Here is a 15,802-nt window from a genome sequence, read left to right as displayed (position 1 = left end):
AATTTTGGCGGGCTATATTTTGGCGGCAAACTCCTCATTTTGCATGTAACTACCGGTATAGAAACCGTATTATTTACTGTCCGATTACGTGTAATGAAGAAAAAAACTAATAATTTTGTTCTAATACACATAATGACAAATAAAATAAGACATTTTTTTATTTAAATAAGTCGTAGAATATAAATTTAAATTATAAGCTAAAACGAATAACGGAAATAAGCTATTGCAATTTTTCTACAATAAGCTCAAATTCATGTGGAAAATCCATTTTTTATCTTATTAATATTAATTTTAGTCATTTAAACAAGTCTAAATAACTGAGAGGATCCTGAACCTCCTGAAATTAATATTTTATCATTATCCTTAGAAATTGAAATGCAACCTAAAATTTAAGTGAAATAAACGAAAATTGTAGACATTCCACGAAACTTACTTGGATCCCAAATAGAAATTGGAAACTTTTTTGTATCCACAATATTTAGCATTAGTTCGTCAAATTTACTAGACTTAAGCATTTGGTCCCATGAAATCGAATATAGAATTCTTCTTATTGGATCATAACAAAGGTCTCTAATGGAGGAAAAATGAGCATTCGAAATTGATAAGACTGTATCCACCATTATACTTCCTTCTTTTTCGTCAGTTTCCATTATTCTTGAAACCGAAATCTTTTGATCATGCCCGGATGATGCAATTAATCTGAAATCATTATTCCTCCCGTCCAATAAAATTACAGAATTTACTCCAGAATTGTGAGCTTTTATCTCAAACTTAGAAACCAAATCTAAACTAAATTCATTTGTACTGATTCCCAAATTTGAGCTCTTAAGCACCTTAATAGTCCCATTTGAAAGTCCTACTAGTACCAGAATCTCTCCTGAATCATTCTCTGCTTTTATTGAGAAAGGTACAAAAGTCAAATTTAAAGTAAAAACTTTCTTCAAGTTCAAATCCAACTTTTCCCCCAAATCTAATAACTGAAAAGAAAATACCAGAATCTCCCCTTTACTTGAGCCCACTATTACAAATAGCTTATAACTTTTACCTATTGAAATTGGATAAAGTATATAATCAAGTGAGATAAGTCTACAATTATTTTGTTTCTTGTCATTATTATTAGAAAAAGCTGCTCTGATCACAATATTACTCTGACTCTCTCCTTGCCTAATCTCAAATATATGGAACATCTGTCTCCCTCCTGTTATCATTAGAATATGTACGTTTTCTCTAATATTTAGTACTTTGAGTCTCCTAATGGGATCCAAAAGTCTAATTGAATGTACAAGAGACATTTTTGACAGGTTTGATATGTCATAAAATCTCACAATATGGTCCTCTCCTCCCAGTACCACTATACTATTGCTCATCCAAGCTGAAGAATGAATTAGTCTGGAAGGAGGATTCACGTTTAGAGATCTTTTCATTAATAACGGAGTCAAAAAACTATTTGAAAAGCCTTGGTTTTCTAAAATATCTGTGATATTCAATTGATCAACCCTAATTGATGGCTTCTGACACCAAATCACCTCCAAAATATCCTTATCATTGTAGTTTCTTATATTAATTTGGAATGAACGCTTAATTCCTCCGAATCTATGTTTTAATAGTAATATAGGAGTACACGTAACATTATCCTTTGTTAGGTAAAAGAATAACTCATGCTTTACTGCTCCTATTATTAACCAATTACTGTTATTCTTTAATTTAAAACATTTAACTATATATTCACATTCAGAATTCCACCTATGTGACCACTCTAATCTGGCCTCTTCTTTCACTGAATACTGATTAATCTTGCCATCTTGACCTGTTGAGAGGAATACCATACTGGTATTCAAATTATTCATCCAACTAAGACTTGAGACATTACCTTTGTGAGAATTACTCAATACTTTTGATAACCAAATCTCTAAAACAATAGTTAATCTCTTAGAAACTGACTCAATCTCTAGACCATCTTGACTATTCTCTTTTCTCACAACTTTGAAGTTCAATATGAATATGTTTCCACTTACTGTTCCACATACTATTTTACCTTGAGTATTATTATCATATTTAATAATATCCAAACATTTCAATTCCCCATATTTTGGGGTCCCTTTTATTGGTACTATTGACGTGATCCATGTATTGGTGAATTCATCTTTGGAACAATGAGCAATCTTTTGGGATACTGAAGCTCCAACAAATCCTTTAGAACATGAAGACAATGCCAAATAAAATTCATTGTCTATTAAAGCAAAATACTGTACAAACGTAATGTTTTCTTTCCAGTCTGGTATGAAAAGTTCTTGTCTCACTTCCATTTCCTTTGTAATTGAATTTACCAGCCCATGTATAATCTTCCCTCTAGATGATCCAAGCACGAGGTGTCCAGTATTCAAACAAGACATTGAATATACCATATCTTTTAAATCTTGAATAACGATACTTTTCCACTCCTTTGAAAGATCTTGAAAACATTTTGTTCCAAAGCTTAGATTTCCTTGTCTGGTAACTCCTATTAGATTGTATTGATCTATCAAATGAGCTCCTTGATACCAAGTACAACTTGAATTATCAATTTCCAGTTGGTTATTTACATATGGAGAGATTTTCGATTCAGAAAATACGAAATGATCATTTTCATAAGTCAACTCAACTTTGTCATTTTCGATATTAACTTGTTTGTATCCAATAAAAAATTTCCAGACCTTTAAATCACCGCCTTCTCCTGTGGTAATAAAGGACCAATAGTTTTTATTATTGTCCAATAAGTGGGACATAGAATGAATAACTCTTCCTCCTCTTCCTTGGTGAGCTTTTGAAACTTTTGAATCAGGGCCATTAATACACTGTACATTACTTCCATTTACTTTAAGATAAGATTTTGCTCCAACTTTATTCAGATTCCAAACAAATAAGTCTCCATCTTCTGAAATAGATGCTATTAGTCTTTTTTCCCATAAGCTATCTATAGACCATATAATAGCTTCATGACCAACTAGTATATATTTAGGATAAAATTGAAGCTTTTTAGTATTGCCGGAAAGTTGGGTAGGATTTTCTTCTTTCATCCAAACAATAATCTTTCTGTCATCAGAGGAGGAAAGAATCCCAGTTCCATCGCCTAGGATCTTGAGATCGTATACAACTCCATTGTGAGCCTTAAGAATTTGTTCCTGGGCTATATTTGCTTCTTTAAGGCTCAACACTGAAACATTAACGGTAGAAAAGGCAGATCCAGAAACAATCATGGCTTCTTCAAAAGCGGAAGATATATGGACTTTCATGCAATATAGAGTTGGAGATTGAGGGAGGATCAGATTTTGAATTCGAGGAATGAAATTATTTTGGCTTTTTTGTTCAAATTGGCAAAGTCTTATTTTGCCAGTAGAGCTCCCAATTAGCCACTTTCCTTTAATATAATTAGTAGATTCAAGGAAAAGGTCGTACTCTTCTAACTCTCCAACCTTGATAGAATGAATTTTCTGACCCTTTAACTTGGTAATGCCTTGTTCTGATTTCTGAATTTGTATACGACACCAAACTACTCTGTTAAGACCATATATAGCAACCAAATTGTCTGCTTCTCCGTATTTTATTCCATATATATTGTGGGAATCATGGTAAACCAATTGATCGTGGATTGTTTCAAAGTCCTGGGAATATATTCTCAGCTCATTTCCGAATCCTACTAGAATAAGATTTATATTGTGAAGTTTAAGAGCTGAAACCGAGTTTACAGGCTTTAATGAGCTTAATGGTTGAACTCCACGTATTTTTGTATCATTTTCCATTTTGTAAAAAATTTGAAAGTCCCGGATCAATTAATTATTGCTGAATTGACATATTTCATGTCACGTCTAGCCGAGACAAAAATGAGTTTGAAAAGGTCACAGCTTAACGAATATAATGGGCAAATAATACGTTGTATTAGGAATCATGGTCCAGTACTTCGAATATGATCTAGAAAGAGACAAACTCTACGATTGATTGAAGTTCTCATAGTTTTTTTTCCAGCCTTTCTTTTTGGCTTGGAAAGTTTTAATTCACTAAATTAATTCACAAACTAAAGTAAATTTTGAAAATTATGATAGAATATGGTATTTTACAAACGAATCTAGTTCATCTTTAGCATAAAAAAAAGGGGGAAAAAAATTGGTTATACCTTTCGGCGAATGAAACCAGCCTTACGCAGGGGTTTGCTAATCTTCTCTGTTTTTAAAGCCAATTTTAGAATTGGGTTCCCGCAAGGAGAACCCAACTTTCAACCTTTCACTTTTTATATTAAAAAAAACTTTATTTCACTTCTGAATGACGTGTATGGAAATTGGCGCCTAATTATGAAATGTTTAACCGGTATTAAAAATGGTTTGCATAAAATTTGCATGCAATGACAGGAATTAAAAAATATTTACATGTGGAAACAGATTTCATAGCAGAATATAGATTAATAGGAGTATAATTAGAATCAAAATTATCATTTGGTGGTGAAAATGAGTTAAATATAAAAAACTGTATACATATTTAATAATCAAAGAGTATATAAATATAAAATCAATTCAAGTTGCAATATAGAACACATATAGAACATGGGTAATTTTAAAGAGGAATAGTTCCAATTGTGTATGGAAGCAAGATATTTCCAGGAGAAGAAAAAAATCCAGAAGAGGAGTACTTCTTGTCTATGTTGTTGTGGGAAATGTAGGGAAGTGAGATTTGATTAATAATTTGTAGGAGTTCAGCTTGTTGAATAGAAGTTTGCCTGTCTTTGAAAAATGATTGTTGAAGACTGGAATTTTTCCATTCTTCATTTCTATATAGTTGGTTGAAGTTGGAAAGAATAATTGAAGACTGGTTTGAAAAATTTGGGATGATGGTATCTTCTTTAACAATGTCTCTGAGGATCTTCTGGAATAAGATTTTGAGTTCGAATCTTCTGAGTGCAAGAATTCTGATAGTATGGGAGGTGATTCCGTAAAAAATCATGAAGGTTATGTGCGAAACAAAGACTCCAAGAGATGCCCATGTGAAACAAAGGGTAAGTAAGATGCCTCTAGTAACGAAAATGAATAAAACGTCTCTATAGAAAGTGGACAGTAGAAGGTCGATAAGTCTGATTCCTTTGATTGTATCAGGACCAATTAGGAGCTCGTTCATGCTTACCGGCGCAATTCCAAACCTGCAATTCAGAAGGAGTAAACAAGATCCAATATTAAGATAACCAACCTCATCATCTCTAAAGCTCTTGTTTTCCTTTGGAATCTTGTTAATTTCAATCTCTTGGTTCTTTTGCTCAGTGTTAACAGGAACTTGGTTTACAATCCACTTTTTCTTTGAGAATGGAGTTGCAAGCCTGAGATGTTTCCTTCCAAGAAACGCACTGGAAAGAGGGAAATAGTTGAATAAGAGAGTAAGCACTGCGGGACAAACACAGAGTAAAACCAAGATATTCCCTACATCCATATTGATTCCAGAAAGAAAAGGATCGATGAACTGTGCATTCCTTATGCTGTGTACTACAAAGAAATAGGAACTGACGATTACAAGTTGGTAAATTGCTCCGCAAAAAACTTCAAAGTATTTTGCCATTCCAAACCACAATAAGTTGTAAGAGACGAAGTTAATACACATAAATGAAACGTAAGTTGCATTACACTTCATTTTGTAGAATCCCCCTTCTTCGGTTAGGCTTGGGAAAAACCAATTTAGGTTACACTGAACTTCCATTCCACCTTGTTCTGGGGTTCTACATACAACAGAAAGTGCTATTTGGGAAATGAGAGGGATAATAAGAGCAAGAGAAAGCCTGATATTCTGGAATTGAGTAACGTTCAAGGTGTTATCGAGAATTGAAGATAAGTATGAAGACTGTCCACTTCTTTGGACCATGAAAATTATCTGCTTTAATATTGTCCCAAGTGAAAAACTTCGAGCCGGAATTTTCCTGGCAGAATTGATATCTTTTATTATGTGGCCAAAGTTTCTTTTAATGGCTGAGTCGGCTTCTTTAATCGAATGGTCGTTCTTATTTGAAAGGTTTTGTGAAAATTGGCCTGAACCATTTTCTTGGTAACCGATTTCATCATTGTTGGAAATTCTTTGTCTGATACTCATATTGAAAGATTTCTGCATATTTCCAGTTGAAAAGTTATTGCTACCAATATTTTGCAAGCTAGAGCTTTCATTTTTGGATGGGAAGTTACTTCTAAATTGAGATGAGTTATTATTTAAGTTTGAGCTATTGTTATTATCCGAACTCAAATTTAAATGCTCACTGAAGTCATCTTTATTTTGAATCAAAGGTAGCTCTACTGTGTTATTTCTTGTTTCAGAACGTTTACTGTGTATTACCTGAGGCTGCTGGCAATTGTATGGAGGAATAGCTCTTTTAATGAGTGAACCACTTCTAGTTTCATCCTTGCTTACAATACTTGAAAAGAAGTTTTCTCTTTGAGATTTATGAGACCTCTCTTTCTCAGCAAGCCTACATTGGTTTAACCTTACAATTTGCAGCGGGATGAACAGTATATTCTTCATAATCCATGGGTTAAACCCTGGAAATACTGGAAAATGAAGCCAAATATATATTCTAAGAATCAAAAGTGGAATATCAACTAAAAATATACCAACCAAAGCTGCATGCTTTCTTACTATATAAACATCTCCACCCTGTCTCTGAGAAATTGTTGGTTCTCCACCGCTTGTGGGGAAGGATAAACCGTGGAAAAACAGCACCAAAGTCAAAACAATACCTGAGTACATATAAATCCAAGTTGAGTGTATTAATAGACTTGCTGGATATTGTTCATGTTGCATCTGAACAAGTATATCAATCAGGTCTAAAAGAACATGTGTAACCAAATCCGAGTGCAATAGACTTTCTGTTGAAAGTACATAAATTGGCGAACCATATAATTGTGGAGCAGCTCTAAAAGACAAGAGAATATAAATTGCTGGAGTAATAAACAATATTGTTGGGATGATTGAAGAAGGAAACAGTGTATATGGTAATCTATCTATAAGTGTTGTGTCTGCATGGGTATCAAATGATTTATGCCAAACTAAAAAAACCATTTTAAGGGTTAATATCAAACTATACCAAAACCACTGGAGACCCCCAGAAATAGCACTATTTGACTCATGTCTTCTAAGTAAAAAGTTCATTAGTAATGGTATGTCTCCAATTAAAAACATTAAAAACAAGAGAGTATCTTGATACATCCAAAGGTACATTATTACAGCTTGCACTGTAAAAAGTGATGCAGCAAATGCCAAGGAAACTGTGGAAAATCTGAGGCCCATTTTCTTCACTGATTCAATTTGATATTTATAAGTAAAAAAATTCAGAGTTTAATTTATTTTTGAGTAACGACTTTTTAATTACCTGGTATGATCGGTTCAAAAATTCTGAGAAAAAATCATTCAATCGAATGTTTAAAAAGCCTCATATGACATAATTATTCTTAGATTACCCCTAAGTATTCTTTTTATCTACTCAGTTATTTTTTTTTCCACTTTTTTAAACTTCTCTCCACGAAATAAAGAATCCAGACCTCACATTTGGGCGCCAAAAGTTGTGAATAAAAGTATTAAGCATGGGAATCTTTCAAAGTTGGAAGAGATTGGGGAAAGAGGAGATTAAAAGATATATTAAGATAAATAAATAATCAAGGGTTGGGATTGGTTTGTTTATATTGAAGTGGTACGATTGGTTAACTTCTGATGGATGAAGTACTGTTCCGCAGTTTAAGTTGTATTGGCAAGAGTTAAGTGTCAAAGTCGAATTATTACAAAGTGATAAAAAGATAAAGAAAAATCGTAAGTAAATTAATAATTAGAGTATATATACTTTTTAAATGAAGATTTAACTGAGGATGGGTTAACTTTTTGACTTTTCGAAATTTTTAATATTTTCAATAAGTTCCTTTTTGGTTGACATGAGAATATTATCTATTTTGGGATTTCTACTGGATGAATATCTTATTTCAACTAAATGATTAAGGATTTGTTTAAATGGGTTAGTTAGTTAAAGTAAGGGAGTTTAACAAAAATACAATAAGAGAATGTAAGAAGAAACATACCTAAGTTTTCCTCTTCATCATTATTAGTATTCTTTGAACCAGCATTTTCTATATTAGAGTTGATTTTTGAGGCGAGTTCAAGATTGTCCCAGGTATACCCTTCATAAAGACTGAACCTAGCCATTTCACTCAGTGCATCGAATGCCTTTTCCATACTAAGGAAAGCCTCTGCTGTTCTGTGAAGGAAGACGTTACTAAGAGTTGGAGCTTCGTAAATGGTACCTGATAGTATATAGTAGATGTTGAGAGGAATCTCACGTTGGAATTCAATGAAAAACTTTTGGATTATGAAGATTCCGAATTGGTTTGGAGTGTTCCAAGTAGACCCAGGAGGCTGTGGAACATTCCCGAGGCCTTCTTCGTTGATATAAGTTATTCTATATTCAAATCCTTCAGTAACACTGAAGATACGGAATGGGGTGAAATTGAATTTTTGGTAATAATACATTAAAAGTTATAGTGATGAATAATTCAAACTAAAGCATTGCGCATTATTCTTACAAGAAACTTACTCAGTGTGCTTTCCAAGTTTTCTCTGGATATTTAGACTATTTGGATCATGAAATGGAGACAAATAAAAATACTCTAAAGCGTTCTCTGGAGTTAAAGTAAACCTCCCCAGCCAGAGGTCATCTCTAAACGAACAAAGGGGAGCTCCAAGAATGTCCGTCATAACAGTCAATTGGAAAATATAGATATTTACACTTAAATATAAATCAAAGCTACCCAAACTCTCACTCAATTCTTATTATTAGAATTCTCTTAACTAAGTTTTATGTCAAAAAGGTATGTAGCCAGCTTGGCGCCAAAACATGAGGCAGAGTTTTGCATAGGTGAGGGGTTAGGGGCAGGGAGGAAAGGCAGCGGAATAGGGCGGTAATAAAAGGAGGTAATTTGACAATAAGAGAATTTTGGCATATAAGGGGGTTGATAATCCCAATAGAGCGTTCTAAAAGGAGGTATATTTTCGGATTTCTGTATTTAATGGAAAAGTATCAGAAGCTGGAGAAGGTTGGGGAAGGGACTTATGGGGTGGTTTATAAGGCCAAGGATAGTCAGGGCCGAATTGTAGCATTGAAGAGAATTCGTTTGGATGCTGAAGATGAGGGAATTCCTTCCACGGCAATTCGTGAAATATCACTCTTAAAAGAGCTTCACCACCCCAATATTGTGAGCTTGGTTGATGTCATTCACTCTGAAAGGTGTTTGACTTTAGTTTTTGAATTCATGGAGAAAGACTTGAAGAAAGTACTGGATGAAAACAAGACAGGGTTACAAGAGAGTCAGATAAAACTATATTTATATCAGCTTTTGAGAGGGGTTGCTCACTGCCACCAACATAGGATATTGCATAGGGATTTAAAGCCACAAAACCTTTTGATTAATAGCGATGGGGCACTTAAGCTAGCTGATTTTGGACTTGCAAGGGCATTTGGAATTCCTGTTAGGAGCTATACTCATGAGGTTGTAACTCTTTGGTATAGGGCTCCAGATGTTTTGATGGGTAGTAAAAAATACTCAACTTCTGTTGACATTTGGAGTATTGGATGTATTTTTGCTGAGATGATTACAGGAAAGCCTCTTTTCCCTGGTATAACTGATGATGATCAGCTTCCGAAGATATTTTCGATTCTAGGAACCCCTAATCCTCGTGAGTGGCCACAAGTTCAGGAGCTACCGTTATGGAAACAAAGAACTTTTCAGGTTTTTGAAAAGAAGCCTTGGAACTCGATAATTCCTGGTTTTTGTCAAGAGGGAATTGATTTGCTTTCTAATATGCTTTGTTTTGACCCAAATAAGAGGATTTCCGCAAGAGATGCTATGGATCATCCATATTTTAAGGATTTGGACCCTCAAATATTGGTGATCTAGATGAATTTACTCTGTTTAAACTTAATATAATTTGAATTAACTCATTAAATACTTAAGATTAGTTTGTAATAAGTATTTTTGCCTCTCAGAGTTAATCCATCCCATGCATTTTTCGTTCCCTCTCATTAATGGGGTATTTCATGATTATTGGGATTGTTATATATATATTAAAGCTGGATAGAGAGAGTTTTAAAAGTTTCAATTATTTTCTAAAAAGCCCTCTTAAGTCATCACTTTTTTCTTTCTACTGCTATTCTGAATTAAGATTTTTGTTCATACCCTGTTAGTCGAACAATAGAGTTCAGTGTGATATTAGATGTATAATCTTTTTTTTTTTCTTTTTATAATGGCTTAAATCATAAATTTAAAATCTATTTCTACCTCTTTCTGTTTTAGAATATACTGAAGGCCACAATTTCTTCTTGAAATCTTTCAGCCCTCTTTTTTTCGTTTTATTTAAAATTAAAATTGCATGAAAAAAGATATCAAAATTTGTAACACCGGTATTGGAATACTGTCACATACCGGTGTATTTAAAAATAACGAAATAGGCGGCAAAAGGCAGTTTGTGAAAAATGTACACAAAAGGGCTAAAAAATAAATAATCTCACAAAAGCTAGGAAAGTGATTTTTTTTTATGGAAAAGTTAGAAGAAACAAGCAATTGGTCACTTAGTCTTCACTGAAGAAAAGTCTTACATTATATAGGAGATTGAGAGAACCAACATCCTGGACTGGGTGGTGGCCCGGCCAATTACACTAAAGTTATTATATGAAGAATTCCAGAGTGTGGGAGCTTCAACGTTGAAGTTATGAGGCAAGAATGCTATGGGAATAAGTCTCAGAAGAGACCTCATGATAACAATTCAAAGGGTTTAGATTCTCTTTCTGAGGAAGGAAATAAACAAGAAAAGCATAATGTTTCTCTTCAAAGCTTATACATTTACAATCTATATAATCCTCAGCTGGTGCTTCTGGACTGTAATGTGCAACTAAACCCGTTTGGCTGCTACATGATAAGTGAGAATGCCCCAAGAAGTACAAAAGGAATTTGGAGGAAGAACATTCTAAAGGACTGGTTTGGGCTTGAGGGGGAAAACAAGTCACCACATGGGATAGATTCTCAGGGGCTACGATTTTTGAACCAGTCAGCCAGTACAAGGCACTTCGGTAGTAGTTTCACGAACCAGGATGGAGGAGGGAATGAAAAGGTTCAGAAGTATGTATATTCTGGGATAAAGAATTTGGGAGCGACATGTTATATGGGGTCGTATTTACAGTATTTATTTATGAATTTGGATTTCAGATCAACTTTTTTGCGTGTGGATTGTAGTCAGATTGCAAGCTTAAGGGGTATGGGCGGAATTCAAAGCTCAGTTGGTTCTTTTTCAAAATCTGCAGGAAGCAAATCAATAGAGGGCGAAAGTTCTCTGAGTTCGATGATTTTACCAAATGTTATAGATTCAAATGTCAACTCTACTGTGGAAAAGCAGGAGGTCGGAGCGGCTTTTGCTCCTTCTCTTCTTCCTCCTCATCCTTCTCCTCTCCCTTCTCCATCTTCGTTTGATGTGATTTTGGAGCTTCAAAAGATTTTCAGACAAATGGAGACTGGTAGGATTTCTGTTGTAAATCCGATAGGTTTTGTAAAGACACTGGGGATAAGTACTGAGAACCAGGAGGACGCTACTGAATTCGCGGTCTTGTTGCTTAGCTTGTTGGAGGCAAAGCTCCAGTCACTTTCGAAATTATCTAATAGAGATGCGGGGAAATCATTGGGCAAGGATGCGAGCAAATTCATCCCAGAACTCTTTAGAGGCACTTTGAGTTATACAATAGAGTGTATTTCCTGCAAGAATAAGACGTCAATAGAGGATCATTTCTATGAACTCAGACTTCAACTTTTAATTAATAGAATAGAGGAGAGGGGTGATTCTGAGGATACTACTGGAAGTGGAGCTGGAAAAAAGGAGGGTGATTCTGGGCACGTAAAAGGATTGGTGGATGATGGGGAAGAAAGGATAAGGCAGAGGTCAAAGGAGAAGGACTCCAGTCAGAAGAAGGTCACTTCTGGACATTCTATGAATAGCACTTTAAAGTTGGAGCGGGCTTTTGATAATTTCTTTAAACAGGAGCTACTGACAGATGAGAACAAGTATATGTGTGAGAAGTGCCAACTTAAGACTGACGCTATAAAGAAGTGTTTAATTGACAGGCTTCCCCCTTATCTCCATGTTTGTCTTCAAAGATATTGCTACGATTCAGTTTCTAAAGCTAGAAAGAAGGTTTCTGTTCCGGTTGACTTTCCACACATTCTGAACCTTAAAAAGTACTATAGTGGGAAGAGGAAGCCCGACACTGGTGTCACGGACGTTGATCCTCAGGATGAGCAGTTTTACGAGTATGAGTTTATTGGTATACTTGAGCATCAGGGACAGTCGGCTATGAGTGGCCACTATACCGCATCTTTGAAAGATTTCCAGTATTTAAGTGACACTGAGGCTAACAATGGAGATGACATAATGAGGTTTCTGGAACCCAAGTTAGATGACTTGGAGTCCAAAGCTCTTTTGACATCAAATCTTGGAGAGGAGGCAGCTGTTGTTAAAAAGAAGAGGGGTAGGAAGCCAAACAGCCTCAAGAAGCTAGAGGCTATGCTAGCAAAGCCTCAAGGTGAGGATTCAAAGAGATCTAAGCCTGAAAGTGAGGCTTTTTCCGCCTCTCCGCCCCTGGACTTGATTAACAAGTACAGAATTGCTCAGCTGATTATTCAGCAGCAGCAACAGCTCCAGCAGCAGCAACAGCAACAGCTCCAGCAACAGCAACAGCAGCAGCAACAGCTCCAGCAGCAGCAACAGCTCCAGCAGCAGCAACAGCTCCAGCAGCAGCAACAGCAACAGCAACAGCTCCAGCAGCAGCAATTCCAACAACAGCAACAACAGCAAATCCAACAAAAAATTCAACAGCAAATCCAACAGCAACAACTTCAGCAACAAAACCTCATTTTTGGAGGGGCAAAAAATGAAGGGATGGGAGGAACAGGTTTTACCACGGGGAATACTGGCCATTCCTCTGTAGAGAAGAGCGAAGGCTTGAGTGAGACACCCATAATGCATTCAGTTACTTCTCCAGTGACCCCGATGACAGCCTTAAACCAGGTATCACCAATTTCTCTCACTCCGTTGGCTTCTCTTGGAGTTTTAAATCCTATGCCACAATTAGGTGCAGGATTACCTACTTTAAATGGATTGTCTGGCCTAAGCTCTCCTTTAATTCAACAACAGCTCCAACTACAGAACCTATATAACTTGATTTATTATAATAAGCAAAGCAGTCTGCAATCACAGTTAATTCCAGGCTCAGAGACTGAAAACACAAACTTCATTAAAGGCAAAGAAGACAGTCTTTTGGTTAGCAGGGAGACTACAAAAGAAGGATTTAAGGCTAAATCTATTGATGAAGGCTCTGATGATTCAACCCTTGTGAAGTCCTCTCAAGGATCCACTACAATAATAACTCCTTCAAAGATCCAGGAATCCCAGGGATTATCGAGCATATCGTCGACTCCGAATATAGGAAGTGAAGCAAATATTTTTGGTAGTAACAATGGTAATAATAACAACGCAATTCTCAGTCATTACATTCAGTACTTGCAGTTAATTCAGGGCCGACAAGTTCTGGAGGCCAACAAAAACCTTATATTAAGCTCCATATTAAACCAAGGAAACAACCAACAGACTCAAATTCAGAACCAGCTCCAGCTCCAGCTCCAGCTCCAACTTCAAAAACAGCAGGAACAGATGAGAATGCAAATTACTTCTCTTCAGCAGCCTTTTGCATGTAACCAACCCAGAGATAACTCATCTTCGTTAGGCAAAGCGGATGCAGGTCAAACCGCTCATCTTCCACTGATAAACTTTCAAAATTCTGAGGAAAAGGGCCTCAAGGGAGGAGAAGCACCAACTAACCTGATTTCCAAATCAAAGCTATCCTCCCAGAAGCTCGACTTCATCCTAGACTCTAATACCTCTGAACAATGCAACCGCTTCAGAAAAAGGTGGAAGTGGGTCCATTTTGATGATACTGAAGTTCAAGAATGGACCCCCAAGTTCTCTCTTTGCAACAACTCTAATATCAATAGAATGGTTACCAGAACGGGATATATGCTTATTTATAAAAGAAAGGATTGGGCGCCACATATGCCCACATGCAATACCGGCATTACGAACGCATGCAACAATGTGGACACGAGTATGGGTTTGGTGTCAGGAATGTCAATGGGCGGGGATTTTGGTCTGCAGGAGTGCGAAAGGAATTTAATTTTGAAGAAGCTGAGCGTCTTGAATTTGAGGAAGCAGAATGTAACTTATTTAAAGAATGTAATATTGAGACCATCTATAGATAGGTGGCGAGAGGAGTGGACGAAGAGACTTGAGGCTTCAAGAGATGACGACAATGAGTTGGTTAAGGACTACTTATTTGGTGGGTTTCTGGCGATTCCTAACGAGTGGTGGATGTGCTATGTTCACGGAGATGACTTAGAGCAGATTTTGTGTCATAACTCTGGTGGATTCATTAAGTTTTGGAGCTATGAGAATTTGTATTGCAAACATTCTGAGGTTGGAGAGGAGGAGGGAAAGCAGGAAAAGCAAGAGAGTAAGGAGGAACTAAAAGGTAATAAGTTTCTGGATCCGTTTTTGTTCTGGGAAGGCCGAGTGAAGTTGTTTCCTCCTGAACTTCTTAGTGCTTTGATTGAGTGTATCTACAAAGAGAACTCTCTGCTTAGGAACTATTATTCCTTGGAAAATGGGGACGAGGCTATTGAATCAGTTAAGCAGGAACAGCTCAAGCAAGTGGATACTTTGGGTTTCGAGACTGGAGCTCGTGTTGAGTGCCTGAATTTGAGCAAAAGCATGTGTTTAAAGTGCGTTGGAAGTTTATATGGCATTCTAGATATTTCTTTAAGGCAGTCAAAGGTTATTTACGAGATTATGAAGACCGAAATTGCGAATGAGAGCGAGGTATGCTTGACTAGCACTAGGATGTTCAATAGTTTGATAGCAAAGTTCGACTTGAAGCATAAAAATCCTACACAAATGTTTCAAAGGAAACAAACCCAACTTCATGATGATAAGTTTGGGATTCTTAATGAGAACGAAAGCTCTACAATAGATTTTGATCATAACTGGAGGTCGATCTTTACAGATATTAAAAGAGATATTCAGAGAAATGGAAACGCAAGTGAACAGATGCTTCTTCAGCTTCATAATGTATCTGACTCGCATTCCTCTCAAGCTATTAGTCTTGAAAATGGATCATACAAATCTACAAACAGAGTACAGGACTGGTCAAAAGATATTGCTCTGGGCTCAGCAAAATGCCCACATGGATCATATGTGAGATCAAAAGTTTCTGGAAAGACAGTGATGCTGATTCCACTGAGGTTGTTGGAGAAGTTCATGTTGTTAGAAGAGCAGAGGAGTAGAAAGATAGCTTCTTTTGTATTGTTCAATAAACTTAGAAAAGACAAAGAGGAGATTATCGCTAATATTTACAAGAAATATTTGAGATACAAGTGTAGCAACAAACTACTTCCGTGCAAACATTGTACAACACTTTAATGTTATTCAGTCAATTTTTTCGGTTTTCCTGGAGTAGAGCAGGGATGAGTGGAGCTGGTGGAGCAGATTAACAAACAGGGTTAACACGTGGCAATTCAATTTAGCAAAAAGTTTGAAACATTTAAGCTTTGGCATTGTGTTAATGCTATATATACAATAATATCGTTATTTAGGTATACTATTTAAAGCATATTCTTTTACCTACATACATTCCTATCTATAGGTCTGTATATTATATCTATTTTCG

The 15,802-nt window shown here is 36.0% G+C and overlaps 5 protein-coding genes across 5 annotated transcripts; 2 read left to right on the top strand and 3 right to left on the bottom strand.

The window, feature by feature from the left end:
- Positions 1-389: 389 nt before the first annotated feature.
- Positions 390-3,779, bottom strand: ELE39_002219 (WD repeat; the record flags this gene model as incomplete). Its single annotated transcript, XM_067345069.1, has 1 exon — positions 390-3,779. The coding sequence occupies one exon, from the start codon at positions 3,777-3,779 to the stop codon at positions 390-392; it is 3,390 nt and encodes a 1,129-aa protein (XP_067200605.1).
- An 805-nt stretch (positions 3,780-4,584) lies between these two features.
- Positions 4,585-7,287, bottom strand: ELE39_002321 (apicomplexan-specific protein with 12 transmembrane domains; the record flags this gene model as incomplete). Its single annotated transcript, XM_067345171.1, has 1 exon — positions 4,585-7,287. The coding sequence occupies one exon, from the start codon at positions 7,285-7,287 to the stop codon at positions 4,585-4,587; it is 2,703 nt and encodes a 900-aa protein (XP_067200707.1).
- A 577-nt stretch (positions 7,288-7,864) lies between these two features.
- Positions 7,865-8,739, bottom strand: ELE39_002310 (MED6 mediator subfamily complex component; the record flags this gene model as incomplete). Its single annotated transcript, XM_067345160.1, has 3 exons — positions 7,865-7,974; positions 8,067-8,467; positions 8,579-8,739. 3 exons carry the CDS (start codon positions 8,737-8,739, stop codon positions 7,865-7,867), a joined length of 672 nt encoding a protein of 223 aa, XP_067200696.1.
- Positions 8,740-9,050: 311 nt separating this feature from the next.
- Positions 9,051-9,938, top strand: ELE39_002299 (Cdc2-like CDK2 CDC28 like kinase; the record flags this gene model as incomplete). The annotated part of the gene is made up of 1 exon (XM_067345149.1): positions 9,051-9,938. The coding sequence occupies one exon, from the start codon at positions 9,051-9,053 to the stop codon at positions 9,936-9,938; it is 888 nt and encodes a 295-aa protein (XP_067200685.1).
- Positions 9,939-10,749: 811 nt separating this feature from the next.
- On the top strand, positions 10,750-15,555 carry ELE39_002288 (ubiquitin C-terminal hydrolase of the cysteine fold; the record flags this gene model as incomplete). The annotated part of the gene is made up of 1 exon (XM_067345138.1): positions 10,750-15,555. One exon carries the CDS (start codon positions 10,750-10,752, stop codon positions 15,553-15,555), a length of 4,806 nt encoding a protein of 1,601 aa, XP_067200674.1.
- Between the last annotated feature and the right edge of the window lie 247 nt (positions 15,556-15,802).

This window comes from Cryptosporidium sp. chipmunk genotype I (assembly GCF_004936735.1).
Source record: "Cryptosporidium sp. chipmunk genotype I strain 37763 chromosome Unknown contig_25, whole genome shotgun sequence".
NCBI classification, from domain to species: domain Eukaryota; phylum Apicomplexa; class Conoidasida; order Eucoccidiorida; family Cryptosporidiidae; genus Cryptosporidium; species Cryptosporidium sp. chipmunk genotype I.
Note: the sequence above shows the minus strand (reverse complement) of the source record. Positions and strands in the feature narration are given on the sequence as shown.